Source organism: Macrotis lagotis, chromosome 2 (genome assembly GCF_037893015.1).
Source record: "Macrotis lagotis isolate mMagLag1 chromosome 2, bilby.v1.9.chrom.fasta, whole genome shotgun sequence".
NCBI classification, from domain to species: Eukaryota; Metazoa; Chordata; class Mammalia; order Peramelemorphia; family Peramelidae; genus Macrotis; species Macrotis lagotis.
Genome location: NC_133659.1, coordinates 329,376,541 through 329,404,471, shown reverse-complemented (window position 1 = coordinate 329,404,471; position 27,931 = coordinate 329,376,541). Strand labels below are relative to the sequence as shown.

The window sequence follows — 27,931 nt, the reverse complement described above, 5'->3', positions numbered from 1 at the left end:
CCTTTGAGCCTCCCCCACCATTTTAATTTATTTTTCCAATTACATGTAAAGATAATTTTCAATATTCATTTTTTGTGAAGTTTTCTCCCTCCCCTTCCTTCCTTCCATCTACTCCAAGGCACCAAGTATATATATTGGTTATAAATATATAATCATGCTGAATATATTTCCATATTAGTCACACTGTGAAAGAAGAATTGGAACAAAAAGGGAAAATCTTTTTCGATTGATATTTTATTTTTCCAATTAAATATTATGAAAGTTTTTCAACATTCATCCACATGCATATGCATATTTTTAAGTTATACAATTCTCTTCCATCCTCCCTTCCCACCCCCTTCCCTCAGCAGTGAACCATCAGGTGAATTTTGCACATACACATTTGTGTTTAACATCTTTACAGATTAGTCATTTTCAGTATGAAGAATTAGGATGAAGGGAAAAGAAAAAAACCCCATGAGATAGGAGAGAAATGGGTAAGAGAAATTTTTAAAAGGGGGATGTAGAAAAACCCAAAATTTGAAAGGTGAAAAATAGGATGCTTTGGTCTGCAATCAGATTCCTTAACTTTCTCTGGATGTGGTTGGCATTTTCCATCACAGGTCTTTTAAAATTATTTTTGATCTCTGTGTTGCTGAGAAGTCTATCACAAAGTCTATCACAGCTGGTCATCACACAATGTGGATGACACTGTATATACTCACTTCACTCAGAATCAGTTTGTGTAAGTCTTTCCAGGTTTTCCTGAGTCCACCTGCTCACTTTTTCTTATAGAATAATAATATTTCATTGCATTCATATACCACAACATTTTCATCCATTCCCCAATTGATGGGCATTCCCTCGATTTTCAATTCCTTGCCACCACAAAAAGAACTTTGACTCTGTAGACGTATGGGAAAGGTCTTGGACCTTGGATATTAAGGGCTATATGAAACATTTCTTAATAGTCCCTGGCAGGGTGGCATTCTTTCTCCCAAATATCTTATTATCCTCCTCCTCCTCCTCCTCCTATTATCTGTATACACACTGTTCTTCCCCTCCAGGATCAAGATTTCTTGAGAACAGCAACCACTATATTTGATTTCTTCCTTTTTTTTGGTCTCTAAATCCCTACTGTGGAGGAGAATTGGTTAGAAAACCTGCCTTAAAAATCAGAAAGTCTTACTCTGCAAAACTCACTTAATCTCTCAGTGTTCCAGTTTGTTCCCTAAGAAAACAAATTGCAAAGTACTTAGCAACTTGCATGCATATAGGGAATTTCCTCACCAGGATGGAATCATAGAATTGGACTTTTAAAAATCCCCATTACTAACATTTATGTTGACATTTATATAAGCTTTAAGATTTGCAAAACATATTTTATCCCACTGGACTTTCTCAAGAGTCCTTTATCATAGAAGCTATTCTTACTGCATAAATAAGGAAACTGAGGCTGCTCAGGTAAAATGTCTCCTGACTCAAGATCACACAGCTAGTGTGAGGATCTGAAGTAGTTCTGATTTCAGTGTCTTCCTAACTTCTTTTTATATTCTCTCACGTTTAGCTTTCTAGACTTTAGGTTCAAGCAATAAAGGTTGAGTTGAATCAAAGTGATTTGGGGTCATTGATGTTCTCTTGAATATTTACAAACAACCAGAGGAGGCAGAGACCTGCAGATAGAATGGTGCCCATTTTACAGATGAGGGAACTGAAGCTCAGAGCTTGCCCATGATAGCCAATGTCAGAAGTGGAATTAAAACTCAGGGCTTTTGTAGGTGTTGGTACAGGTTTTCTTAGATGCAGTGGAATACTACGTTTTGGATTTTGGAATCAGAGAATTTAGAAGCCCTGGTAATTCTCTTCCCTCTTAAACTCAGTTTCCTCATCTAAAATGAAACAGGTCACCTAGAAGTCAAGACATATTCTTTCCAGCTCCAAATCTGACTTTTACTTGGGGAAAGATAGGCATGGAGCTGGGAATTCCGGCTTGTGGCAAGATGGATCCGTTCTTAGTCAAACCTATGGGTAACTGTCAAGTGAGAAGCCCTGGAATTGGGCCAGAATCACTTAGTTAAAACCCCAGCCCTCTTGCTTATCCATCTAACTGTAGTGCCAGTCTTTGACCCTCATGGTCTTTGCAGGCCCTCCCAGCTCTCCACCAAGAATCCTAGAAGCTGATGAACCTGAAAGAAGCCTGTAAGTTGATAGGGCCTGGCTTTCTTTCCTGTGCTACCCACCCCGCCCTAACTCCCAGCTTCTCTATGCCAGTTCCTTCTCTGATGAACCCGCAGATGGGGTCTGAGAGGTCTTCTGGAGATTAGTCTATAGACCAGGGGCAGCCTACCACCTGCTTTGAGCAGCCATCCAGTTATCTTTTTTTTAATAAAGTTTTAGATTGGAGTGGAGTGTCCAGGAAGGCAGCTAAATTCTAAAGTAAGACTTCTTCTCCTCCTTCTCTCCTCCTTCTTTCTCCTCCTCCTCTTCCTTTTTTTCCCTTCTTGTTCTGTTCTTTATTTCTCCTCCTTCTCCTTCTTCTTCTCCTTCTCATTCTTCTCTGTATATATCTCTTCTAATCATTCATTTCTGTCCCCCCCCCAAAAAAAAAAAACCCAACTCCCAACCAGAGGACACTGACGCGAGAGCTCGAAGAGACCTCAGAGGCCAAATAGCTCAACCTCCTCAACTACAGATAAATGACTTGCCCAAGCTCATACAAGTAATAAATGTCAGAGCCATGATTTGAACCCAGGTCGTCAGAATCTTAGACCTGAACCTAGAATGGACTTCAGAAGTCAGTTACTGGAACTCCCTCAGGTCTTCTGAAACCAATACTAGACTATGTGCTACCTCAAGTTATAGCTAAGGAAACTATGGTCTATAGGGAAGTCCACCCAGACAGTATCAGAAGTAGTCTATTTGGTCTCTGGCAGCTGGTGAATAAGAGCTGTTTGCTAAGAGAATCATTGTTTACCAGTTTCAGAAAGGAAAAGTGAAACCAGGAGACCTTTAGCCCAAAAAGGAAACTATCATTAGTTACAACAGCTTGAAATGCATTTACTAAGGACCTACTTACTATATTATACCAAATAATGCCAGTCCCGTTAACAAGTATTAAGTTAGTAATATATACCACATACTGTGTCACCTGCTGGGGATACAAAGAAATGCACAAATATATAGTCCCTCATTCTCCTGGGAGATATAATTTATTTATATAGAGGCCAATAAAAAATATATGGAAAGTAAGTACAATTTAATTGGGAGATGGGTGGGGTTTGGGACTAGGGGCCAAGGAAAGGCAGCTGAAGAAGTCTCTGATAGGAAGTCATACTTGAACTGAGTTTGGGAGAAAACAAGAGATTCTAAGAGGCACAAGTTAAGAGGGAATACCTTGAACGAGGAACAGCCAGTACGAAAGTATGGAAGAGGTAGATATCCTGAGGAACAGCAAGTTCCCTGAGCTTATGAAAAGGAGGAATGTGCAAAGGATTTGGAAAGACAGATTAGAGCCAAATTCCCAATTTGAAGTCAAAGCCTGTTTTTTGTAAGTTGATAGGTGTGGGAGATACAGGCTCACTTTTTTTCTAAATTTTTTTTAAAATTCTACAAACCTTTTATTTGTTTTCCAATTATATACAAAGGTAAAAATCTCCCTTTAACTACCAGATAGAGGGATTTGCATTTGATTCTAGAGGTCATAGGAAGCTACCGATTTTTGTGATTAGGGGAGTGGAGAGTCAGGTCAAAGTCCTTTGTCCTCAGTCTCCTATTATCTTCTCTTTAAAGTTTCTGACGGCTTCTTTCTCATTCAAGCTGGGTTTAGAGACAAGACTTGAGTTCAAATCCCACCCAGTGCTCTTACCATCATCCCAAGTAGGCTCTTCATGACTGTTACATCTCCATTCACTCTTCTCCATTCTGAATGTCCCCATTTGTTTTAATTGATCTTTGAATGACATGCTTTCCAGTCTTTTCATCATGAATCAACCTCTAGGTAGGCTCCAGTTTGATGATATCATTCAAAATTTATCCTTCTGTAAATACCTTTCCAGGCATGTTATGCCTACATATATAACCCCCTAATTCCCACTGAATTTTACTTCACATGCTAATATTTTCCAATCATATCAATGAATCAATCTTTCAGGAGGGGGCAGGGGCAATCTTTTTCAAAGGTTTTAATAACTTTTATTTTTTAAATTTAAAACATTTATTTTTCTCCTTGGCACCACCACCCCTCCACCCTGAAAAAAAAAGAAAAAGAAAAAACCCTTATAATAAATATGTCTAATCAGACAAAATAGATTCTAATAGAGGCCATATCTCAGAACAGATTGCTTACTCTACACATCCAGTCCATTGACTCTCAATCAGAAGGCTAGTGTCCTTCATCCTTGATTCTCTGTAATTACAGATGGTCATTGTGTGGTCAGAGTTCCTGAGTCATTCAAAGCTGATTGTCTTTGCAATGTTGTTATCTTATAAATTGTCTATCTAATCCTATTTCAATCTGTATCAATCCTACAAGTCTTCTCAGGTTTCTCTGAATCCATCCTCTTGTTTGCAATAGAACTGCATCAACAATCACTTGTAAAATGCCTATTCGGTGTCAGACACAGTGTTAGGCGCTATCGATATAAAGACAATGACTCAGACAATAAATTCAGCAGTATTTATTGCTGTGTTCTAGGTGCTGAATTTATAAAGATAAAAAGGAAATAGTTATTGCATCCTCATCAAGAGGTGATCCCTGACTAGGCTACTCAGAGACTGAGCACACACACACACACACACACACACACACACACAAACAGAGAGCACAAACTCTCCTCCACTTCTGCCCACACATCTTTATGGTCTCCATGTGTGTCTCACAATGGAATTTCCCAGAAGTTCAGGGTGGAAACTGAAAGTGACCCTTCTTGTTTGACTTTTATAAATGGAAAACTGCAGCTGTGGGGCTCTCACCAATGGGTATCTCTGCTGGTGAAGTTGAGTAGCTTGCCAGGGTTGCTCTCTTGAGTGGAAGTTCCTCCCCAACCCACCTGTGCTTTGTGGCCTCTATCTCTAGAGACCCAGGGGGAAAGGAGACATAAAGGGGCCGGCTGGCCTGGCTGGGACTCGTCCCACCACCCTATGAGTCTTTTGAGGATCTTCCCAAGATGATACTTCTCACTCTTCTAACTTTCCATTCAGTGATCTTGCACCATCTTTTACCCATAGGGCTATCCCCTGACCAACCAGCTGCTCAGGGTCACAGTGGGAAGAATCAAATGTTGACCTGGGTTTTTGCTCACTCTGACACAAGATAAGCTATTTTCTTGATCCAGACCTCACCTTTTAATCTGTGAAATGAGAGTTTTGATCATAAATTATCTCTTATAGGTCCCCTCTCATCTCTGCTGTTCTAAGGGCCTCCCGGTTCTGATATTCTTTGTTCTAAGGGCTTCTGACTCCAACTTTCTTTGTCCTAAGATCGTATCTCACTCAGCTCTAACAGCCTATGTTTTCACATTGTTTTCTAAAGTGCTAATTCTCAAGCTGATGACCCCTAAAGTATATTGTACCAAACTATCTATGTAAAGTTTACTCATTCTCCTGTGACCAAATAAACCTTAAAGGAAGGAGAAAAAATAAAGGGGAATCTATGAAAAGGAATAAAGAAACTGAGAACCTACTGTGATCTAGGTTCCAATAAGAGCTCAAAGACCCTTGCACCATCCTCTTCCTCATAGATAGCAAAGCAGGCTCTCTCCAGGAGTGGTTCTGTTTGTGATTGATCTAAGTGGTTGAAATAAAACTTCCAAGTGCATATCCCAGAGTTGTTAGGATGGCAGTTTTCCCATATCTCCAGAACCTATTAGCCCCAGCCTGACCTCTGGATTTCTCCAGCCCCTCCATCATTCCTTAGAAAAGCATTTCTGGGTGTCTAAGTGCAAGTTAACCCTCCCAAACACACACACATACACACTTTCAGATGAGAGGGTGGGACTCAGGTTTTTATCATCAATGAGTTAAAAGAACAGAAAATTACTAAGATTTTATAGAACACATTACATGGAAATCATTTTATAGAATACATTATATAGATATCATTTACAATGATTGTTCTGAGTCCTAGAGGTCAGTGTAACTTCTAGGGCCAACTGGCCTTGACCAAAGATATCACTTCTTTGGACATCATCTTGGCCATTGTTGGGATCTCATTGGTCAAACTGGTGACATGCCCAAGTAAAATAAAATATGATCCCTTCCCTTAAAGAGAATGTCAATGAAAACAATTATCTAATAAAACAATATCTTTAAGGCATGAAACAAACCATATGTGCTTCTCCATCATCCACCATACCAGGTCCATTGACTGGCATCTGAATGGAATAACTGATGGTGATGATGGCCTGCTCATTCATTCATTCATGCAACAAACATTAAGCATAAGTTCTGGGCTGGGCTCCATGTTGGAATTACAAAGATTCCTGCCATCAAGGAGCTTCCAACCTATTAGAACGATCATGCCCACAATCAGTCCTAGCCCTTTTTATTCAACCTCACAACCCTCACTAAGAGTTTACAGTCTTTTAGATCCCAGAATGAGACAGAGACTTGGGAAAGGATCATTTCATTTCTGCACTGAATCATTTAGATTCTTTCATAGTAATATTCCATCACCTTTTCCACAGTACTGGGTAGATGGGAAGAAGAGCAAAGTGAGGAAATGAAAACCAAGACATATACAACAAGGAGAAAATGTGACTCTGACTGTCCAGGAACAATCCAATAAAATGAAGTCATGTGTAAAATGCTTTGGAAATACTTTGGCACTCTGTAGATGCTATTATTGAGGAAACTAACATTCTAAGTGGGGAAGCAAAATACACATATGGAAAGACAGAAAAGTATATACTTTGGCACATTAAGGTTACAAACCAATTTAAAAAAATAACATGTGGGAATATACAATGAGGAATCATGGAAGAGGAGAGACTAGAGAGATTGGTGTTGGTTAGCCTCCAGGAAGACTTTCCAGAAGTTGAAAGTTGATTCAGATCGGGCAGGGGAGGGTAGAAAGAATACTTGGGGCGCTGCAAATGCTCTTTCTCCAGGACCAAGAAGGAGGGGCAAAGTAACCAGATTTGTCTGACTGGAAAAGAATCTGAGAATCCCCTAATTGGATGCGAGCTTTCTCAGAAGTCACCTACTTCAAGCTAAATCAGTCAGGGTGATGGAAGTAGTTGTAAGAGGAAAGAACAGAGAGTTTGTTGGTGGGAGATCTAGGGCTCGTTACTTCATAAGGGAGGTGGTATGTATTCTTGGGCAGGAGAGTGATGAGAAGGGAAACTCTACTTGTGGCCTGTTGTTTTCCAATGGAGCTGATGTTTATCCCCTGGATCCCTGGATTTCCCCAACAGATCATTTCCAAAAGACACTAGTTAGGATAACTGTAACCCAATCTGGTCTCTAGGGAACCATTAGGAACCTAGGGAATTTCATGCAACATTAGAACTGAAAGGGATCTTAGAGGTCAGCTCGTTTCACTCACTAATTTTATAAAGTTTCACATGACTTGTTTTTTACACCAAAGTTATTTCCTGACACCTCCCCCCTCCCCCACCTACATGCCATCCTTGTAACAACAACAAAAAAAATTGTCCTTCACTCTCGAAGATTATGACATCAAGGATGTAATTTGTATTAAAAGGACTGGGTGCTGTGCAAAGACACATTTTCACTATCTCTTCAAGAACCATCTGAACCCAGTGGCCTGATACAATAGGAGCAAGATGACTGGTGAAGTTGATCAGCTCAGTGATATAGCTAACTGTAGATAGATAGATGATAGATAGATAGATAGAAATATTTGGACAACAGATAAAAATCAATAGAGAAATATATATATATATATGTATATATATATATAAATAGATAGGATAGAGATAAAGAGATAAGCTATATAGAGTTAAGAGGCAAAAGAAAGAATCTTACATTCACAACTGAATGGGACCTTAGAAGTCATTGTAGTATAGCACCATTTCACAGATGAAGAAATTGAGGTTTCAAAATAATTGACTTCTCCAAAATGATTGTTTTTGTCCTTTGTTCTCAAAGTAGACCATGGCATCAGGGAGGTGATGCCATGACAAGCATGTGAATTGTATTTGAGTGAGGAGGACTGTGCTAAGTCCCCAGCCTTGCTTTCTCCTCCAGAGCCATGTGGATCCAATGGCCTGATATGAATCTCGATGACTGGAGATGGCCCTGGATGGGAGGCAAGTTAAGTGACTTGTCCAAGGTCATACAGCTAGTAAGTGGCAAGTGTCTGAGGCTGGGTTAGAACTACTGTCCTCCTGATTCCAAGGTGTTTTATCCATTGTGCCATCTAGCTGCCTGCTAGATGCCAAGGTCACACAGGTAGTATGCAGCAGTCAGAATTTGAAACCAAATTCTCTGACTTCAAATACACTTCTCTTTCCACTTCAACGCTTGTGAAAATATCTCTTTTCCCTGTTTCAGATAAACCTCTATTTTGAGAACTGAATCTTTCAGTGGATGGGAAGATTCTTTGATGGATCATGCATCAGAGCCCCCCCCCAAAAAATAGTGAGACTTTCCAGAAAATCCAGTCTTCATTTATAAGTCCATGTAACATTCAGAACATTGCCTGTCCTCCAACCTTGGAGAAACTAAGGCCTAGAAAAGAAAATAACCTGCCTGAGGTCGTAAATGGACGATTTGTCCTCCCACCCCTGGCGTTAGATAAAAACAGGGACATTCCTGCCCTTAAAGGACTTTCTTTCTAATGGGTTTAGAAAGCAAAAATTCTAATTCAGGGCGCGGGGGGGGGCACACAGTGTGAAGGGACCTGCCTTCTGCAGACTGCTGGCCCCCTACATTGAAGGCATTTTGTTAGCAAACTTGCCCTGGGCATGTTGGCAGAATAAGGTATTCCTGATGCTTCATAGTCTTGAAGAGCTGAATGGCTGGCACCTGGGGTAGTGGCTGGGCTGGGGGCTCTTTGCCCTGCATATTCTGGGGCTTAGCCATTTTCTCAGGGCAATGGCTGGGAGAGACCATCTGACCCTGGGAAGGGATGAAGCAGTAATCACCTATCTGCTGTAGGACAAGACCTTCGGGATGGAACACTGTTATGTTCTCATCCTGCTGAGTATCCGTGAGATTTGGGACTGAGGGCCCAAGTTGCAAGGGACTGGATTTCTCTGGAGGGGCCTCACCACTGGCCATGTTTGGAGGGGCCTCTACATAACCCCCCAATGCCAACATTTCAGGGTTGGGAGCTGAAGGAGATCTTTTGTTCTCTCCTGGGGAGAGATTAAGACTGGACTCAGGAGTTGAGCAAAGTATGGGAGGCATGGTGAGAGGTGGGGGGGTTTCAGACTTCCCAGAGTTAATCACTAGGTCCTCAGGGGCAATGTAGCCTGAGCCCCCAGCCAACTTCAGGGGCCCTTTGAAACTGGCAGCTATTTGACTGAGGTTTTTCTCCTGCCTTGGTTCCTCGGATGGCAGGGCAACTTGCTCCCTGGGTGAGCAGGATTCCATTTTTTCTCTGGATGAAGGCTGACCAGATGAACTTTCTTTTTCTTCTCTATTCCTGCCTGGTTCAGCCAATTTAGCCATAGGAACAAGGTTGCCCTGCCCACCCTTCGGAAGGATCAAATACTCCAGAGACCCACTGGGCTTCTTTTTGCTCCCTTCAGCCTGGTGGGATCCCATTTGGTCAGAGAGATTAGGCAGAGAGTGTCTCTGGGGGAAGTGGAGGTAGGGGCCATTGAAAGCAAAGCCGGGTGCTGGTTCCTTGATCTGAGTCACTTTCTGGGAGGTGGACAGACTTGGGTCCTCATCAGGCAAAGTGATGGATACTGGATATGGGTCAGAGTCAGAGGACAGAGAACTCATGTCCTGGGGGTCCAGAGCAGTGAGAGGGGACACCAAGGTTTTATCTTCAAAGTTAAGCCTAAAGGAAGAACATGGAAGTGAGATTCTGGCATTGCTCCTATGAGGAGATTAACTTGAGAAGTCACATTTCTCTCTGGCCTCTAAGATTTACAAGATTCTGTTACCCAAAACAATTCTATAAAATGTGAAGTGAGATCATTATGCCCATTTTGTGGATGAGGAAATATTCCCCATGGGGTCATTTCTGAAGGGCTCAAGTCAGGCTTGAGGAGGGAAGGGATAGAAAAATCTTAGAAGGGAAAGACCATGGGGGCTGGGAGGAGGGAGTGGAAGATTGCAGGTATTCCCTCTATTGCTCCCCCCATCTCACAATGCTCATTGTTACCTCTCTTAATGGTTCCTGAACACATTTCCTTTGTCTACCCAAAGCTTCTTTCCAAGGTTGGACTCCACCAAGTGTTGGTTTGGTTTTTTTTGTTTGTTTGCTTTTTGCAAGGCAATGGGGTTAAGTGACTTGGCCAAGGTCACACAGCTAGGTAATGATTAAGTGTCTGAGGTCAGCTTTGAACTCAGGTCCTCTTGACTCCAATGCCAGTGCGCCACCTTGGACCCCACCAAGTCTTGCCCTTTGACTTGAGCCCCTACTGTTCTGAACTGGGTCATCTTTGTGGGTCTGCAAACCAGAGACAGCACTTACCTACCCAAGCTGTCCTATCCCCATCTCTGAATGTTCAGCCATAATACAGAGGAAGGAACATTCCCTATGGCATAAATAGACTGGCTCTTCTTGGTTTTTACTCATATGAGGCCTTGGGCAATTGACCTAGCTCCTCCAACCCTATTTTCTTACCGGTAAAACGAGAAGATTGAACTCATATCTCTATGGAACTTTCCAGTTCTTCTCCTTCCCTCTTCACCCTCCCCATAGTCAGAGTTTGCCTTTCAGTGTGGCATGGATGGCAGTCACACTAGACTTCAATTTAGATGACTGGTTCAAGTTCAGATTGAGACACTATCTGTGCTAGATTTTAGTTTCCTCATCTGTAAAATGGGTATTTTTAATAGTGATTGTGCTCCCAGTCTCAGAGAATTGTTTTGTAAACTTCAAAAAGCTTCAGAAATAGTTATTTTATTTCCCTCCACAGACAGTAGCCATTTCTCAGCCCACCCTGAGCTCCTGGCATCTTCAAAGTCAATCCCTCTGTCCCCTCTTTAGGCTTTGAAATATCTTCTTTAGCCCTGGACATACACTCTCTCCCTATCAAGTCCTGTCCTGGCTCTCTTTCCCAAGTGATCATTTTCACTTCTTGAACAAAGTTCTCTCCCCACTAAGCCTCAGTTTGTTCATCTGTAAAATGAGAGAATTGGGCTCTAAGGACACTTCTAGCTCCAAATCTCTGATCCTCTGAGTGGAAGTGGACAGGAGTTATTTATGCACCTATCTGTCGACTTTGGGGGTTGAGGATGATTCTAAGTACAGTGGTCCACGCTCTTTGGGAGCTAACCAGATCTGATCTGGCTGCAGCCCTATTCCTGCTCGACTGGCCAGTTGAGTCTCATGAGAGTGGGGATGACTTAACTTAAAGTCCCTAATACAGAACTCTTTTTGGAAGTGGATGAAATCATAGAATGTTTAGAGACAAAAGAGACTTCAGAGGAAGGAAGGAAGGAAGGAAGGAAGGAAGGAAGGAAGGAAGGAAGGAAGGAAGGAAGGGAGGGAGGGAGGGAGGGAGGGAGGGAAGGAAGAGGGAAGGGAGGGAGGAAGGAAGGAAGGAAGGAAAGAGGGAAGGAAGAAGGAAGGAAGGAAATAAGGAGAGAGGAAGAAAGGAAAAAGGAAGAAAGAAAGGGAGGGATGGGGGAGGAAGGGAAGAAGGAAAGGAGGGAAAGAGGGAAAGAGATGGGTAGGAAGAATTTCCAGTCGCTTTTCTAAGGACTTGACAATTATTATTTCATTTGAGTTCCAGAACAACCCTGGGAAGTAACTTCTATTATTATCTCCATTTTATAATTGAGGGAATTGAGAATTTACCTGTGGTCACACAGTGGTAAGTGTCTGAGATCAGATCTGAACCCAGAACTTCCTTCTCCTAGTACCACTATGCCACCAGCTGCCTCTCTAATTCACTGCCTTCATTTTATAAATGAAGAAATTGAGGCCCAGAGAGGTCAAGATCATCCAGTAAATGTCAGAGACTGTGAAGCAGGTCCTTTGACTCAGCCAACCAGTCGCTGACTAGCAAGCATCTCAATAATGTCTCTGAAGTCCATCATCAGGTATCTGCTAGGAGACCCCAGTGAGTGGACAGACAGTACTTCCCAAGCCAGCCTTTTCTCTGATCTGGCAGCTCTGTTGGAGGGAAGGCTTCTACACTGTGCCTCTTTGGTGGTTTGCTCCCATGGGTTTGCCAGGGACAGCTGTGGGGCACCAGGTGCAGAGACAGACAAACTATTGTGGGTGACCAACAATGATATGAAGGGGCTGTCAGAGATGGGAGGGGCCATCTGTCTGAGGTCCTCACAGCCCTTCTCTTTGGTCCTGTGACTCGGGAATCAGAAAGAGAGCTGTTTTCTATTTTCAACTCTACAGCTGCTTTTACCATTAATCTTTGCAATGACTCACTTAGCCCCTCCTTCCAACAGCTGTCAAACAGCCCGAAGATCTATAGGTCTGACTGGGTCCTTTGCTCCTCAAAAACATTCAGTGGCTCCCTATGTGGCTATTATACAAAATGCCAACCTCCCCAGGCTGACGTGGAAGGCTCTCTCCCCAATCTCCTTCCACCTGACCTTCCTAGCATTATTTCACTTGATTGCCCTAGGTAAACAAACTGGAGTACTAGTTATGCCTTACACTCCTTTCTATCATCTCTTGTCTCTAGACATTTGCACAGGCTGTGCCTCATGACTGGAGTGAGCACCTCTGATTTTACAGATGAGGAAACTGAGGTCTCTAGAGATCAAGTGACTTCCTTAGAGCTAAAAGAGACCTCAGAGGTCATCTAGTTCAACTACCACAATTTACTAAGGAGGAGTATGAATCTCCGAGATAAGTTGGGACTTATGAAAGAGGCAGGTCCTCTGCCTCCAAGCCAGCACGTGTTTCATTGCACCATTCTGTCTCCCTTTGCCTATAGAGGCATTTAATAAATATTGGTTAGAATGAATTAAGTTGTCAAGAAGACAAAGGAATTCCTCAGCCTTTAGCACGGAGAACTCTAGTCCGGTCTTCTACAGGCAAAGAAAATGACTTCTTAGCGAGTCTCTCACTGGAACCCTTGAAGAGGGAATGATCCCATCCCTCCTAACCAGAATAAACAAATCCAGCTCCAGTCTTCAGACCTGGATTCTAGTCCTTGCTCAGTCACAAAGTCATTGTAGATAAGTCTCTCTTCCTCTGGGGGGGGGGGGGGGGGTGGCGCTCAGCTTCCCCATCTGTACAGTGGGACAATTGCATTAGAAGATGCTTTCCAACCCTGGTATAATTTGACTCAGACCTTGGGTTCCTTCTTGCTTCCTTAAGTGTCTGAAGCCTTATCAAGCATTTTCTATTACCTGATCCTTTCCCAACTAGGTGCTCCCTGCTCATAGACTGAATGAGCAGACATAGGCAAGTCAACACGTATATATTTATATCAGAGCCGCCTAGGAGCCAGGTACTTTGCTAAGCACCAGGGATGATGAAGATCATGTTTGTGCAGTGTTCTGATTTTTAGGTTTTTGCAAGGCACTGGGGTTAAGTGACTTGCCCAAGGTCACACAACTAGGTCATTATTAAGTGTCTGAGACTATTTGAACTCAGGTTCTCCTGACTCCAGGGCTGGTGCTCTATTCGCTGCGCCACCTAGCTACCTCTGTTTGTCCATCATGACATCAGGGAGGTGATGCTATGACAAACAAATGAATTGGACTTGGGGGGGGGGGCTGTGCCAAGTCATCACTTTCTGCTCCAGAGTCATCTGAGTCCAGTGGTCAGATATGAATCAGGATGCTGCAGGTGACCCTGGTTGTGAGACAGTCAGGGTTAAATGACTTGTGCAAGGTCACATAGCTAGTAAGTGACTGAGGCCAGATTTGAACATTTCACTCCAGGGTTGGGCCTAGCTATCCAAGTACCAGGGATACACAGAAAGCAATCCCAGCTCTCAAGGTGCTCATCATCTAATGGAACAGACAATATGCCCAAATGGTATTGCAAGTTCTTCCATTAGAATGTGAGCAACTTTTGCATCTTTTTGTATCCCCAGTAGCACTGAAGACATAGTGGGCACTCGATAAATGTTTATTGATGGACTGTTTATGTATAAACAAGCCATTGGCAGGATAAATTGCAGAAATCTCAGAGGAAAAGCACTAATTATGGAGAATTAGGGGATCATTGCAGCCCAGATATAGATTTGTGAGGGACCTTATCTAGTTTAACCTCATCATTTTAACTTCAAGGAAACTTGGACATAGATTGGGGAATGACTTGGCTTAAGTGAGTAAGTTCTCTGACAGTGAGGAAGTAATAGAACCGAGATTCAAAGCCAGGCCCAAGTTCAATACTCATCGTACTCTACTACCCTTACCTACCATGATGTACATTTAAGAAAATGTATGTAAATTTAAGAAAAATTAAATAACAAAACCAATAGTGTCCCAGAGAAACAGGCAAGCCTCGATCCACTGTGTACTCTTTATCTTTGCTCTCTAGACCAACCACATTTTTCCATGTCCTTTTTGAAGGCTAGTGACCCAAACTAGACGCAGTAGGGGCAAAAGAGCCAAGTTTCTCTTAGAGATCATTGAGTCTAATTCTTTCATTTTATATAGGAAGAAATAAGTCCAGAGAAACGATTTGTAGCTAATAGGTAGGATATGTTAGAATGGGGCTGTCCAAAATGTGGCCCACTGGCTACATGTGGCCCACAGTACAATTTTAGGTGAGTTTACTTTAGTAAATGAAGCCAAGCTACCACAGAACTCTCACTAAAATGACAAATCAAAATATATTGTCTCAATAAAAACTTTTAAAAGTAAGGTTTGATGGCCCTGTGCTAGAATGTGATTCCAAACCTAGAGTCTTTTCACCATTTTGTGACTGCCCTTAGCTTGCATTTTAAAATAGTCAGGTATTGCCACCTGATCTTATAGTCTACTAAGAATTCCAGCATCTTCTCCTATCATGCTTGTTCTACTCTAACTTTTGCATGCGCCATGACCTTCCCACCCTCACTTCACTTTGGTTCTATCATCTCCTGCATCAATCTCCTATGTTCCAGACTCTCCATGCTCACTGAAGAGTGAATACCATCCTTATCCATCGTTATTCCCCAAAAGTCACTCAAGTGTGAAGCAAACTCACCCATCCATCCTAGAGACAGAGTATTCTCTCTCCTTCTCCCAGGGGTTTGAGGAAAACATCAAACACTTCTTGTCTGTATCCTGCAGAAGGAAAGAAAATGTTCTGAAACCCTCCCAGGACCAGCAGCTTCCTCATCTCTAGATAGGAAAATCGAAGATTCTCTGAAAGCTTCAGAATTTGGTGTCAAGAGATCCAGGTAGACCATAAGGTCATAGGAGTAGCAAGCAGAATTAGAAGTCAAACCATAATAAGATCCTAGAACCAGAGATGGGAGGGACCCCAGAGTTAATAGAATACATTTCATAAATGAAGTGTTTTCTCATTAATTGTCCAAGTTTGTATCTTACCTCCTCACTAGGTTGCTCTCCCTGATGGACAAGGCTGCATTTTCACTAAATTTTGTATTCCTCTATCCCTTCTATTTCACAGAGAGCAATGCATAGAATAAGCATTTCATTATTAATAGCATTTTGTTGATCTGGCCTAGACACTTCCTAGCTGTGGGACCCTGGACAAGTCACTTTACTCTATTTGCCTCAGTTTTCTCCTCAGTAAAATGAGTTGGAGAAGGAAATGGTGAGTCTCTGCCAAGAAAACCCCAAAAAGGGACACCAAGAGTCAGACATGACTGAACAGCATCAAGATTTACAAAATACTTTCCAGGGCAGCCAGGTGGTGCTGGAATCAGAAGGACTTGAGTTCAAATCTGACCTCAGACACTTCATAATTACCTAGCTGTGTGATCTTGGTAAGTCACTTAACCCCATTGTCTTAAAAATACTTATTGTAAGAAGGTTCTATTATTATCTCCATTTTACAGATGGGGAAACTGAGTCTCAAAGAGATTACCCAGGGTAAACAGGTGTCTGGCTTTTCTGATTCAAAAACCAGGTCTCTGTTGATTATACTAATGATAAGGTCATTGCCCTCCAGCAAGAACAGAGAAAATTCCTGTCCCAAGCACAAAACAACCTCCTATCAACAAGACTATAAATTCCTGTCCTAGCTTGTCCCTAATTACAGCATTTTTGTTCTCTAATCAATGACCCCTCAGCTACCTATTCCTGATTACCTCATCTTCCTATATCTTTTCTTCCTTTAAAAACTCATCCTCTCCTCAGTTAAGTTGCTGATTCCCTTTGGGAGACCAGTCCACTCTTGGGAGCATGATTCTTCAATGACCTTTGCTTAACTTGGAGAAAATTTAAATCTGAATTCTTTCAAGAGACCCACATCCTGAACCTCAATATTTTCCCTGGATTTCAATACTAAGAGTACTGGAGAGACCTTGGACCTCTACCTAGCCAGGTCTTCAAAAGAGGAGCAGAAGAGGTGAGTGGGCGCATAGGATCTTATTTCTCTCTTCCCTCCCATGGTAGCCCTTGTCTCTTACCTGGAACATGAGGCTCTTACTTGGGTTGGGAATATTATTTTCCCAATTTGTCTTCAGTCTGTAAAGAAAGAACACAATTGAAAGTCAGCTCTCCTTATCTCTTCAGGATGCTCCCAGTGGGTGGGAAGGGTACCACTTGTTTCTTTGGTTTTAACTCTTTCCCCACTCAGAGGACAGAATTAGAACTCAACCTGGGAAATTCTAACCCCACAAGGCAGGGTGCTGCTCTCAGGTACCAAGTTTTATTTCTGTTCCCAGAGAAAGACAGAATATCTCCTAACTGCCCAAGGCAATGGCAGCAGGAAGGAGTCATTTTGGGTCATAGAAACTCATAGTTACAGACTCCCAGAGCTTCTAAGAGTCAAAGAATAGGAAACGTCAGAACTAGCAACACTCTTAGAACACAGGGCAGCTAGTGTCAGATCCGGGAACATCTTTAGAGTATTAAATTGAGTTGAGAAGGACCTTATAACATGGATCATCAGCTGGGAGGGTGCTTAGAACACCAAACCTTCATGCGGAGAAGGACATTTGTAAATGAATTGTCTGACATAAGAGCAGGCTGAAAGAATCAGCTAGTCAGTCCACCACCCTAATTTCACGGGTAACAGATTCAAAGATGTGAAGTTGCTTGGTCACGCTCACACAATGAGTTCATTTGACTGGTGATGGTAGGAGGAGGGAGAGTTGTCGATTGTCTTTCTCATATAATTCGCTAAGTGGTACAAAACATGATAACATGGAAGAGGTTTGGGATAGATTCATTTCAATCAGAAGACCAGGGCTCATTCCCTTGATTCCCCATTTCTATCTCTATGACCTCAGACAAGACATTCCCCTTTTCCAATTTGGAGGTGAGGAAGGGAGAGTGGTAAGGATTAGCTGCTTTCTACAGCTCCTCCCAGACCTGACATTGTGACATAGTCTCTGACCACAGACCTAAATCACCATGTTCCTAAGTGATCTCATTCTCACCAACATAGAATAGATACTCCTCATTGGGGCTGAAGGGTCTCAGCTGAGCTTCACTGTTGGTTAAAGAAGACAACCACCAATATCAGATCTATTGTATATATATATATACTGAAACACTAGAAGACCCTAAATCTGGAGCTAGAACCCAAGCTGGCACCTGAGCTGTCATCTAATTCACTTCCCTCATGATAGCTTTGAAGAAACTGAGACTTGCTTAACATTTAACAGGTAGAGATGGTACTTTTCTCCCAATCATACTGCCTCCCACTGTGAAATCTCCAGAGGGATGAGAAATACTGGAATGGATCCTCACACCATCATTGAGAAAACTTCCTTACCTGGTCCCAAAGTTATAACAGCACCAGGATCCCAGGAGTCCCAGGATTGTAATGATGACCAGCACCACTCCCAGGCCCACTAGAGAGAAGACTTCAGCAAAGGAGAAAAAAATCAAGAAGGAAGGTCAATCCCAGGCAGGGTGAGTTAGTCCCACAGACATTCAAAGAGGGGTTTAGTTGAGATCCCAGAACCAAGGAAAATCAGACTATTGAAGTTAAATCCCTTATTTTGGTGATGGAGAAAGCGAGACCTTGGAAAAGGGATTGACCCCCCAGAGTGACCCAACTAGTCATTCAATATACATTTATTAAATACTTGTTATGTATCAAGCCAAGAAAGACATAAGATTCTTGCCCTCAGAGAGCTCCCATTCTAATGGAGAGTGGAAGAGCTAGAAACTTGAACCTAGGCCTACCAACCTCAAGTCTAGGGTCTTTCCAACAGTATTACATTGCATTCTTAATTCAAGAGATTTGGGGGGGGGTTGTTTCTTTTGTCTTAAAAGTGATTATTTTAAAACTTGAATAAGAAGAGATGAGAGTTGGCTATATATTTGCCTGATGTGGGATTCTGGGTAAGTCAATTTTTCTTTATGTATCTGGTTTTTTTTACCTGTAAAATGATAAAAACTAGTCCCTGCATAGGGTAGCTCAGAAGGAAGGGTTCTTTTTTTTTTTTATCAAAATGTGAAAAACACTGATTCTTATGAATATATATCCCCCAAGGCACAGCCTAGAATCAAAAGCTGGGAGCAGATGTGAGTGTTGGTCTTCTTTGCATGAGTAGCCCAGCTTCAGGACCCTCAATGACAGCATGGTGATGAAACCCATTTGTGTCTCACCTGGACCATGCTTCTGGGACCTCTGGTGGTTAGGGAACCCCGACAAAGAGACCACCTACCTTTATCTGTTTTCCAGGAGCATTCATTACTCCATTCACTCCATGTCCCACTGTATGATGGACCTGCGATCTTTGTCCTCACTCTGGCTGAATATTCTGTGGCTGAATCCAGAGAAGTCTTAAGGATCTCAAATTCCTCTATATTATTCTGAGTTTTACTCGTGACTGCCTAAAGAATAAGACAGAGAGAAAATCAAGATAGAGAAAAAGAACTGAGGAATAACAGATCTGGGAGGGAGGTTAGAATATCAGACATGGTATCATGGAATTTCTGGTCATCCAGAGCCTTAGAAATCATGCAGTACTTTATGTTTTCTTTTTCTTTTTAAAAAAATTTTTATTTAAAGCAATGGGATTAAGTGACTTGCCCAAGATCACACAGCTAAGAAATTATTAAGTGTCGGTCTGGATTTGAACTCAGATCCTTCTGACTCCAGGACCAGTGCTCTATCCACTGTGTCACCTAGCTATCCCTCCTTTATTTTTTATTGATATGGAAAATTAAATCCCTGAGAAAGGGGGTGATAGATTCAGGGTCAAAACTAGGGAACAGCAAAGGCCAGATTCAAATTCAGGCTTCTGCCTCTCAAGTCTGTGTTCTTCCTCCTGCCCTCCTGGGTCTCATTCCATTCAGATAATACTCACACAATTCTTCCCCCAGTACACAGGAAAGAACAATTCTGCATGATCCAGTCAAGACCTCTCCCTGAGTCCAAATCTAGTCTCAGAAACATATTAGCTGTACGACCCCGGGCAAGTCACTTCACCCTTTTTTACCGCAGTTTTCTCATCTGTTAAATGAGCTGGAGAAGGGAATGGCAAACCATTCATTTATCTTGACCCCCAACCCCCCCAATAGGGTCATGAAGGGTAGGAAGTGACTGAAAGGACCGAACACACACGCACATCTAGCCCATTTCTCCCCTTCTGCCGGTCCCAGAGCTCACAATGAGAGCTGCTTACCTTCCAAGACTCTGCCGACTTCTTGTACTGAACTTCGTAGGCATAGGACATGTGACTGTAATGGATCTTGGATATGTTCCACTTGAGCCTGTAGATGCTTTCCGTCGTCTTGACCATAATAAATGGTGGATGTAGCTGGACTGGGATGTAAGGAAATCACGCGTCTATGCTAGGTAAATTATAAGGACACCCCAAAAGGGAAGTTCTGTAAATCACCCCCAAACTGGCTAGTGTTGATCATCAATCTCTACGTCAATGAGGAAAGTAAAAGCTTTTGGGCTTCTCCATTCTAAATGTGTCTAAACTGAGTCTTAGATTATTTTAATGGGTGTAATAATGATGTTTTAGCTTTCATTCATGAAGAAGACCATGACATCAGGGAGGCAATGCCATGAGAAGCACATGAAGTAGATTTGAGTGAGGAGGGCTGTAGTAAGCCAATAGTCTTACTTTCTCCTCAAAAGCCATCTGGGTCCAGTGGCAAGATTTGGATCAAGACAATTGGAGATGGTCCTGGATTTGAGGTAATCAGAGTTAAGTGACTTGTCCAAGGTCACCCATTTTGTAAGGGTCTGAGTCGAATTTGAACCCAGGTCCTCCTGACTTCTGGCCAAATGCTCTACCCTCCATTCCATTTAGCTGCCATAAGGGGTGTTACCACTTTCGCAAAATATAGGACTAGAGTAAAATTCAAGGATGAGAAAAATGACATTTCTCTACCATGAAGGGGCATCATTGCTGGGGGGACTCCAATACTGGTAAAAGACTCAACCAGTCGTTGAGAGGGGAAACATCAATTAGGGAGTTTGACCCAAGTCTCAGAGAATACAATCTCTGAAATGTTATAATAGACAGAGACATTACTGAATCATGACATTAGGAAAATGTCAGAGCTGAAAGGAACTTTGGCAAGCCACCTTGGTCAACCCCTTCACTTCATTGATTACAGAAAATGAAGCCCAAACAGGTCAAATGATTTGTCCAGGTTCCAAAGTTCATTGTTTGTCTTTTGATCTGGAAGAGGACCATGACATCAGGAAGGTGATGCAAGGATATGAAAGTAAATGGGATTTAAATGAGGAATGATTGTACAAAGTCACCAGTCCCACTTTCTCCTCTGGGGCTATCTTGGGCCAGTAATCAGATATGAATGAGGATGACTGGAGATGGCCCTGGATGATATGGGAGATCTTAGCCTTTTTTTTTTTACTTTTTATTTTTTTTGATCTTAGCCTTTTTAAGCCAAGGTCTTTAACTAGTCTCAGTTTGATTGAGGCAACACCTATTCAGTGATTGTTAGATAAAAAATGAGGCACAGAATGGCCTCTTTTACCTAGTCAAAAATTTTTTTTATATCAATCTTAAAGGAGAAGACCCTCAGGATCTTCCTGCATTGAAAACACTGCTAATTCTAACTAACTGTGTGGTTCTGGACATATTGCTTTTTTTTTTTTTTTAGGTTTTTGCAAGGCAAATGGGGTTAAGTGGCTTGCCGAAGGCCACACAGCTAGGTAATTATGAAGTTATCTGAGACCGGATTTGAACCCAGGTACTCCTGACTCCAGGGCCGGTGCTTTATCCACTGTGCCACCTAGCCACCCAATACATTGCTTTTAACTCTGAGTCCCCCTTCTATAAAATGGAGATAATAAGGCCAGAACAATCAACTTAGGACTGCCAGAAGGAGGAAAGTGATTTGGAATAGAGTACTCTTAAAAAAGAGAGATTTATATCTAATGTAAGTAAGTAGATTCTGTCTGGGGACATTCTCTGAATTCTTTATTAGACTTAGGACACATGGGTTCAAATTCGACCCTAGACACTTATTAGCTGTTTGACCCTAGACAAGTCACTTGCCTCAGTTTGCTTCCATTGCCTCCATCAGTAAAATGAGGATAATCATAGTACCTGGTCCCCAGGGTTGTGGTGAGTGAGGATCCCATGAGATATTATGGAGGAAGCTCTCTGCAAATCTTAGCACATTATTAGAATGTCTATTATTTATTACCATTTTGTCTTCTTTCTGGTGCTAATGAAGGGCAGGCCATGGCCTTCCTATGTCCTACATAAGGGTTGATACTTTGGGCTGTATTTAATACCCATTACTGAGTGGGTGCTGGAACTCTGAGACTCTGGGCTACTCACTGTGTTCTCTACTTGGTAGAGATTTTTCCTTCTTCTTTGTTTTCACAGTGACTGTGTACGGGCTTTGGTTGATGGGGTCCTCGACATGAATCTGGCAACTGTACTGTATATAGGGCCTCTCTGGTTTCCTCTCTAAGAGCATGGGCTTGCATTCCCTGTGGGGAACAGAAATCCTGTGAAGGCCAGGTCTGGGCTATCCTCCCTCCTCACTTGTGCCTGCTGGCATCCCTGACCTCCCCCAAGACTGGACTCTGAAGTACTAGCTCCTGGGGAGAGAGCCCTTTCCCAATCTCCCCTCAGTTCAGCTTCTAGAGTGTCCCCTTTCCCCCTTTCTGCCCCCCAGCAACACCTGCTTATTTACTTTATGTTTTCTCCTTGGGGAAGAGAGAGAGAAGGAATGACAGCAAGGAGGCAGAGACAGAGAAAGAGAGACAGAGACACACACACATACACACACACACACGGAAAGAGAGAGACAGACAGAGACAGACAGAGACAGAGAGAGAGACAAAGAGAGAGAGAAAGACAGAGAAAGACAGAGGAGAGACAGAGAAACAAGAGATGAGAGAGAGCAGAGAAAGAAAAGAAATACCAGAGAAAGGAGAGACACAGAAACACAGAGAGAGAGAGCATTCTAAGTCACACAAACAGCAAGATGGGAGATACAGGGATCTTACAAGGAAAAGAAAATAAATAGAAATAAAAAGAATATGAGAAATTTTTAAAAATTTAAAAAACTGAAAGTTGGGAGGAGGAAGGGAGTAAAGGCCTTTAGATACCACAATTCTGTTAATGCAGCATAAAGTTGCACGAATTTTCCTCTTGAAGTATTGTTAAGGACATTAAGGATGGCCCTTCTCAGGAGAGAGGTGGGGCGCTATAAATGTAGGAAGTGATCGATGCTTCCACTTTGCTGATTGGTTTGATGAAAACTTTCTTATGACAGAAAGGGTTCTTTGGAATCAGGGGAAATGACAATTGTTCTTTCTTTAAAGGTAATGATAACGTTCTTAAAGGATCGCTTATGACTTTTAGGCTACTGTCAAATTGGATGGAACTTACAGTTCCCTCCAGTAACAACCAAAACAAGGGGGAGTTGGAGAGAATTGTCACAATCATGAGCAAGGGCTTACTCACACTTCATCTGCACCATTCTTGTAGAAGAGCCCAAAGGAGACAGAACGGGCCACCTCAGGTCTCACTTCCCAAGTGCAATTGAGCTGTGTGTGTCCATCAAAGAGGCACTGAAGATTCTTGGGCTGAGCGGCATCCCCTGGGAAGAAAACTCACTCACTTTTTCTGGACTGAAGCGAGAACCCATTTCTGAACACAGGAAGTGGTTTTCAGCTTGTGACCTGACTCCCTCTCCTGGAGAAACTAGAGATGTGCCCACTTTCCTGGCATCACCTTGGAGCTTGGAGAATTGGTTTAAAGATGGCCACAGGCCGCCTAGTGACTTTCCTTTATGTGGGGACACCATGGTGCCATTCCTTGCCTGGTTGCTGTCTATATCTAGAAAAAAAGTCACTTAATCTTCCAGGGTCCCATTCCTGTTTTATGAAATGAAAAATTGTTCTATATTATTCTCAGGGATATGGTGAGGAATTAATCAAGAAAAGCTTAAAGGCTCTTGGAAGGAAGAAAAAGCTTCATGTCACTGCAAAAGGTTATTGTTCTGTGGTCTGTTTAGAGATAATTATATCATAGTATTTAGAATGATAGAATAGACAAAAAGATGTGGTCTCAGAACACAGAGCTCAGAACTGGGAGGTGTCTTGGAACACGGAATGTCAGAGTTGTGAAGGACTGAGATAGTCCCATAGCTCTAACGTGCCTCAGTTTGACAGACTGATAGACTGAGACTCAGAGATCTTCATGGAATAATGACTTAGAATTTTATTGAGCTTAGTGGTTGCCTTCCTCTACTACTCCATCTCCCCCCCCCCCCCCCCTTGTACACATCCCCACACCAGGATCAATCAGCACCTTCCATCAAGGTGAAAGATCTCAATATCTTATCATTGATCCTACCATGGAATTAGCAGGTTCTCTGGGTCACATTATCCGTCCTACCCTTATGCCCTCTAGATACCTGGTTACCACTATCTGATCTGTCTAGCTCTAGGGACCTGGGCAGCTAGCTGGCTGCCAGGATCTGTGCTGCATTGTGGTTAGAAGCCTCCCACTGACTTTCCTACTCTCCAGCCTAGCTGGGCTATATTTCTCCTTTTCCCCCCGAAGAGAGACAAGCCTTCACTGAATATCCCCCATGATGTCTAGAGTTGAGAACTTGTTTTGCTCTTTTTTTCCTGGTGGGATCCGAAGCTTTAATATCTGTGTAGAGGCTTCATTTAATACTGTGTAGAAAAGCTCTGGTAGCCAGCTAGCTTCAGGCCACCATCTTGGCTCTGCCCCAGATGTCTCCAGCTGATCTATTGCTAACCTTGAGGACCCCTGGACTTTTTCATCCACCCTGAATTTTAACTCACTTTTATGCATCATCTTCCCCTTTAGAATACCACCTGCTTGAGAGAAGGAACTGTTTCGATTTTCTATCTGAATCTTCCAATGGGCTTTGAATATAGGAAGCATTTAAAATGTTTTTATTCTTCCTTCCTTCCTTCCTTCCTTCCTTCCTTCCTTCCTTCCTTCCTTCCTTCCTTCCTTCCTTCCTTCCTTCCTTCCTTCCTCCCTCCCTCCCTCCCTCCCTTCCTCCCTTCCTTCCTTCCTTCCTTCCTTCCTTCCTTCCTTCCTTCCTTCCTTCCTGCCTTCCTTCCTGCCTTCCTTCCTGCCTTCCTTCCTGCCTTCCTGTCTTCCTGCCTTCCTGCCTTCCCTCCTTTCTTCCTTCCTTATTTCCAAGTCAGTAGGATTGAAGGAGAAAACTACAAAGTCAGAAGTTTTAAGAGACCTTAAGAAGGTCATCTAATCCATCTTTCCTCATCAATCAATCAATAACTGAGGCCCAGCCAGGATAAATGACTTGTCCAATATCATGCAGCTGGTAAGTAGCAGGACCAGAATCTGAACTCAGGTTCTTTGGCTTCCAGTCTAGCTCTTTGTACCAGGCTGCTTCTGAAAAGTCAATCCCAGGGACACAGACCTTAGGAGAGTATAAAGAGACCCTTCCCTTTTCCTTCCAAAATCCAGGGTTACCTTCCTGCGATTTCCAGGAAATCTCAGAACTCCACCAGCTAGGACGTCCACTCGAAGTCATAGCCCGCACTCGGGCCACATAGGGATTATCGGGAATGAGGCGGTCATGCCCAAGGAGAACTTGGGACAAGGAGGAATTTACTGTAGATGCTTCCTATTGGAAGATTGAAAAGAGATGTCAGATCAATGTTTCTGTGGGAGGCAGAGGAGGAGGAGGGGAGGATGAAGTTCCTTGGGTGGCCGTACCTCCCAAGACTCCCATGGCCTTTTGTAAGTCACACTGAACTTGAGTCCTCCCAGGGATGACAAGTTCTGGTTCCAGCTTTGGGGCATCTCCCATGAGAGCAGGAATCCTTCATCTCCATTTTTCATAATCTTGAGATTTTCTGGGGGAGGAGGCTGAACTGAAAATGGGGAGTAGAAGAAAGTGGTTATTTTCATGATCTGGTTTGAAAGCACATCAAAATGCCCAAAGCCATTCTTTTTGTAAAGGGAGAGTGAAATAATGTAGATGTTGGCTATTGACTGGGAAATGGTTACACAAGTTGCATTCCATAAACCCAAGGGGTTATCACCACGTTGAAAGAAAGGCTGAGTATGTCACAAGCTGAGAAGTGTTGGGAGAGTTTTAGAAAGAGGAACTTACTGGCAAAATCGAATCAGGAAAACAAAGAGGCCCAAATGGCAACAACAAATCCAATAGAAGAAAGAAAAAAAAATTTTTTAGATGAATAAACATGAAACTAAACATTCTGGAGCAATGGCCAAATTTGACCCAGAGAAGAGATTTAAAAAAAAAAGTCCTTCTCTCCCTTCTTTGCAGATAGGGAGGATTATGAGTGTGAAATATGGCATATACTGACAGACTCAGTTGATCTGATGGTTAGTTTACTGCATTTTTTCTCTTCTTGTTTTAAAACTTCTTTATAGAATTACATGAACTGATGCTGAGTGAAGGGAGCAGAACCAAGAGAACATTGTGCACATTAACCACAACAATGAGTTGATCAACCTTGAGAAACCTGCTATGGACAATGCCATCCACATTCAGAGAGAAAAAAGAATAACAAACCACAGAATCTGAATGGATGCTATGATCACTTTTTAAAAACTTCTCTTAAGTTTTTCCTTCCCAACCCATGGTTCTCTTTTGCCCTAATCCTAATTGCTCATACACAAAATGATTATTATGTAAACATATTAAACACAAATGTTCATGTACAACTTTTACCAGACTCTGCTGAGGTGAGAAGGTTGGGAAGGGAGGGTGATAGAGAAATGCTTAACTTATAAATATGCACATGGATGGATATTTTAAACACTTTCATAACAAGTAATTGGACAAATAAAATAGCAATTAAAAATTCTTTATGAGGATAACTTCTTGGAGGGGGATGAAGGATATCTTCAAAAATGAAGATGGGGGAGGCTAGGTGGCACACTGGATAGAGCACTGGCCCTGGAGTCAGGAGTACCTGGGTTCAAATCCAGCCTCAGACACTTAATAATTACCTAGCTGTGTGGCCTTGGGCAAGCCACTTAACCCCATTTGCCTTGCAAAAACATAAAAAAATGAAGATGAGCTAAAAGTAATAAAATTCTCACTTTTTAAAAAATAAGAACTGGGTGGCATGGAGAGAAGAGACACTAAGTTTTTCCTCCTAAGTTTTCAATTCAGCCTCTGATCTAGAGTGAGAAATCCACTTTGAAGAATTGCTTTCTCTCTGTTCCCTGGAGGCTGTCACCAATCACAAGAAAGTCTGGGGTGAGGGCGGCGCTCTCAATCAATGATTTCAATTCATGGATAGTCACCTGGGGAATCAGAAGGACCAGTGCCTTTATCATATAATGGCAAAGTGACCCTGGCTATTATATCCCTCAATATCTAGGTAACTTTTAATCTTCTTTTGGGTTTTTTGTTTGTTTTTTACAAGGTAATGGGGTTGAGTGACTTGCCCAAGGTAACACAGCTAGGTAATTATTAAGTGTCTGAGATCAGATTGGAACTCAAGTCCTCCTAACTCCATGGCTGGTGCTCTATCCACTGCACCACCTAGGTTGCCCCATAGGCTACTCTCTCAGAAGAGAAGTTGCAAGGTGATGACTCATTTACATTGGTGAAGAGAGTTTCCTCACCTGGGAAATCCCATCTTTGATGAAATCAGTTGTTCAGGCATGTCTGAACCTTTTGTGACCCTATTTGGGGTTTTCTGGGCAAAAATACTGGAGTGATTTACTATTTCCTAATCCAGCACATTTTATAGATGAGAACACTGAGGAAAACAGGGGTAAATGACTTGTCCAGGGTCACCCAGCCAAGATTTGAACTCAGGTCTTTCTGACTCCAGGCCCAGCATTCTATCCACTGAGCCAATAATTGTTCAATAAAACCAGAGGTTCAAATAAAGAACACCAACTAATAACATCCAAATTCTACATGACCCTTGAAAGATTGCAATATTATTCTATTGGGTCCAAAATCACTGCCCTTTCCATTATACTATGGAATTTGTTAACCTCGCAAGTCTGGTAACATCCCCGTTTTACAGATGAGCAAACTGAAGCTTAATGTACACAGCTAGCAGGTGTCAGAGGTAAGATTTGGAACTCAGGTCTTCTTAACCTCCAAGTCTTATTCTATCTACTCTTTAACATTGCCTTTCTTACAGTGGCTATGACCCTTAAAGTTAAATGGGTTTGATTCCCTAGGCCTTTAACCTAAAGAAAGGCTAAAGGTGTCAACCTTGAAGGGGAGGTATCTTGTACCCACTTCACCTCAACTAGTTGCAGTACAAAAACACCCCAAATCTCAGTCTGGATCCCCA

The 27,931-nt window shown here is 42.4% G+C and overlaps 1 protein-coding gene and 1 long non-coding RNA gene across 3 annotated transcripts in view; one reads left to right on the top strand and one right to left on the bottom strand.

Annotated features, from left to right (window-relative positions):
- Nucleotides 1–348: 348 nt before the first annotated feature.
- Nucleotides 349–27,931, bottom strand: part of CSF2RB (colony stimulating factor 2 receptor subunit beta) — a 39,678-nt gene continuing 12,095 nt past the window's right edge. For both annotated transcript variants that reach the window (XM_074226845.1, XM_074226844.1), the window contains 10 exons: nucleotides 25,353–25,510; nucleotides 25,107–25,260; nucleotides 23,091–23,226; nucleotides 21,954–22,108; nucleotides 19,809–19,948; nucleotides 18,846–19,014; nucleotides 17,945–18,035; nucleotides 16,632–16,689; nucleotides 15,239–15,318; nucleotides 349–9,952 (listed from right to left, as the gene is read on the bottom strand). In XM_074226845.1, coding sequence (XP_074082946.1) covers nucleotides 8,887–9,952; nucleotides 15,239–15,318; nucleotides 16,632–16,689; nucleotides 17,945–18,035; nucleotides 18,846–19,014; nucleotides 19,809–19,948; nucleotides 21,954–22,108; nucleotides 23,091–23,226; nucleotides 25,107–25,260; nucleotides 25,353–25,510 — 2,207 coding nt within the window. In that variant the 3' untranslated portion in view covers nucleotides 349–8,886. The remainder of the gene's footprint in view (nucleotides 9,953–15,238; nucleotides 15,319–16,631; nucleotides 16,690–17,944; nucleotides 18,036–18,845; nucleotides 19,015–19,808; nucleotides 19,949–21,953; nucleotides 22,109–23,090; nucleotides 23,227–25,106; nucleotides 25,261–25,352; nucleotides 25,511–27,931) is intronic.
- Nucleotides 17,616–26,442, top strand: LOC141515354 (uncharacterized). Its single transcript, XR_012476309.1, has 3 exons — nucleotides 17,616–18,084; nucleotides 24,818–24,954; nucleotides 26,037–26,442. It is a non-coding gene; the product is annotated as an uncharacterized LOC141515354 (long non-coding RNA).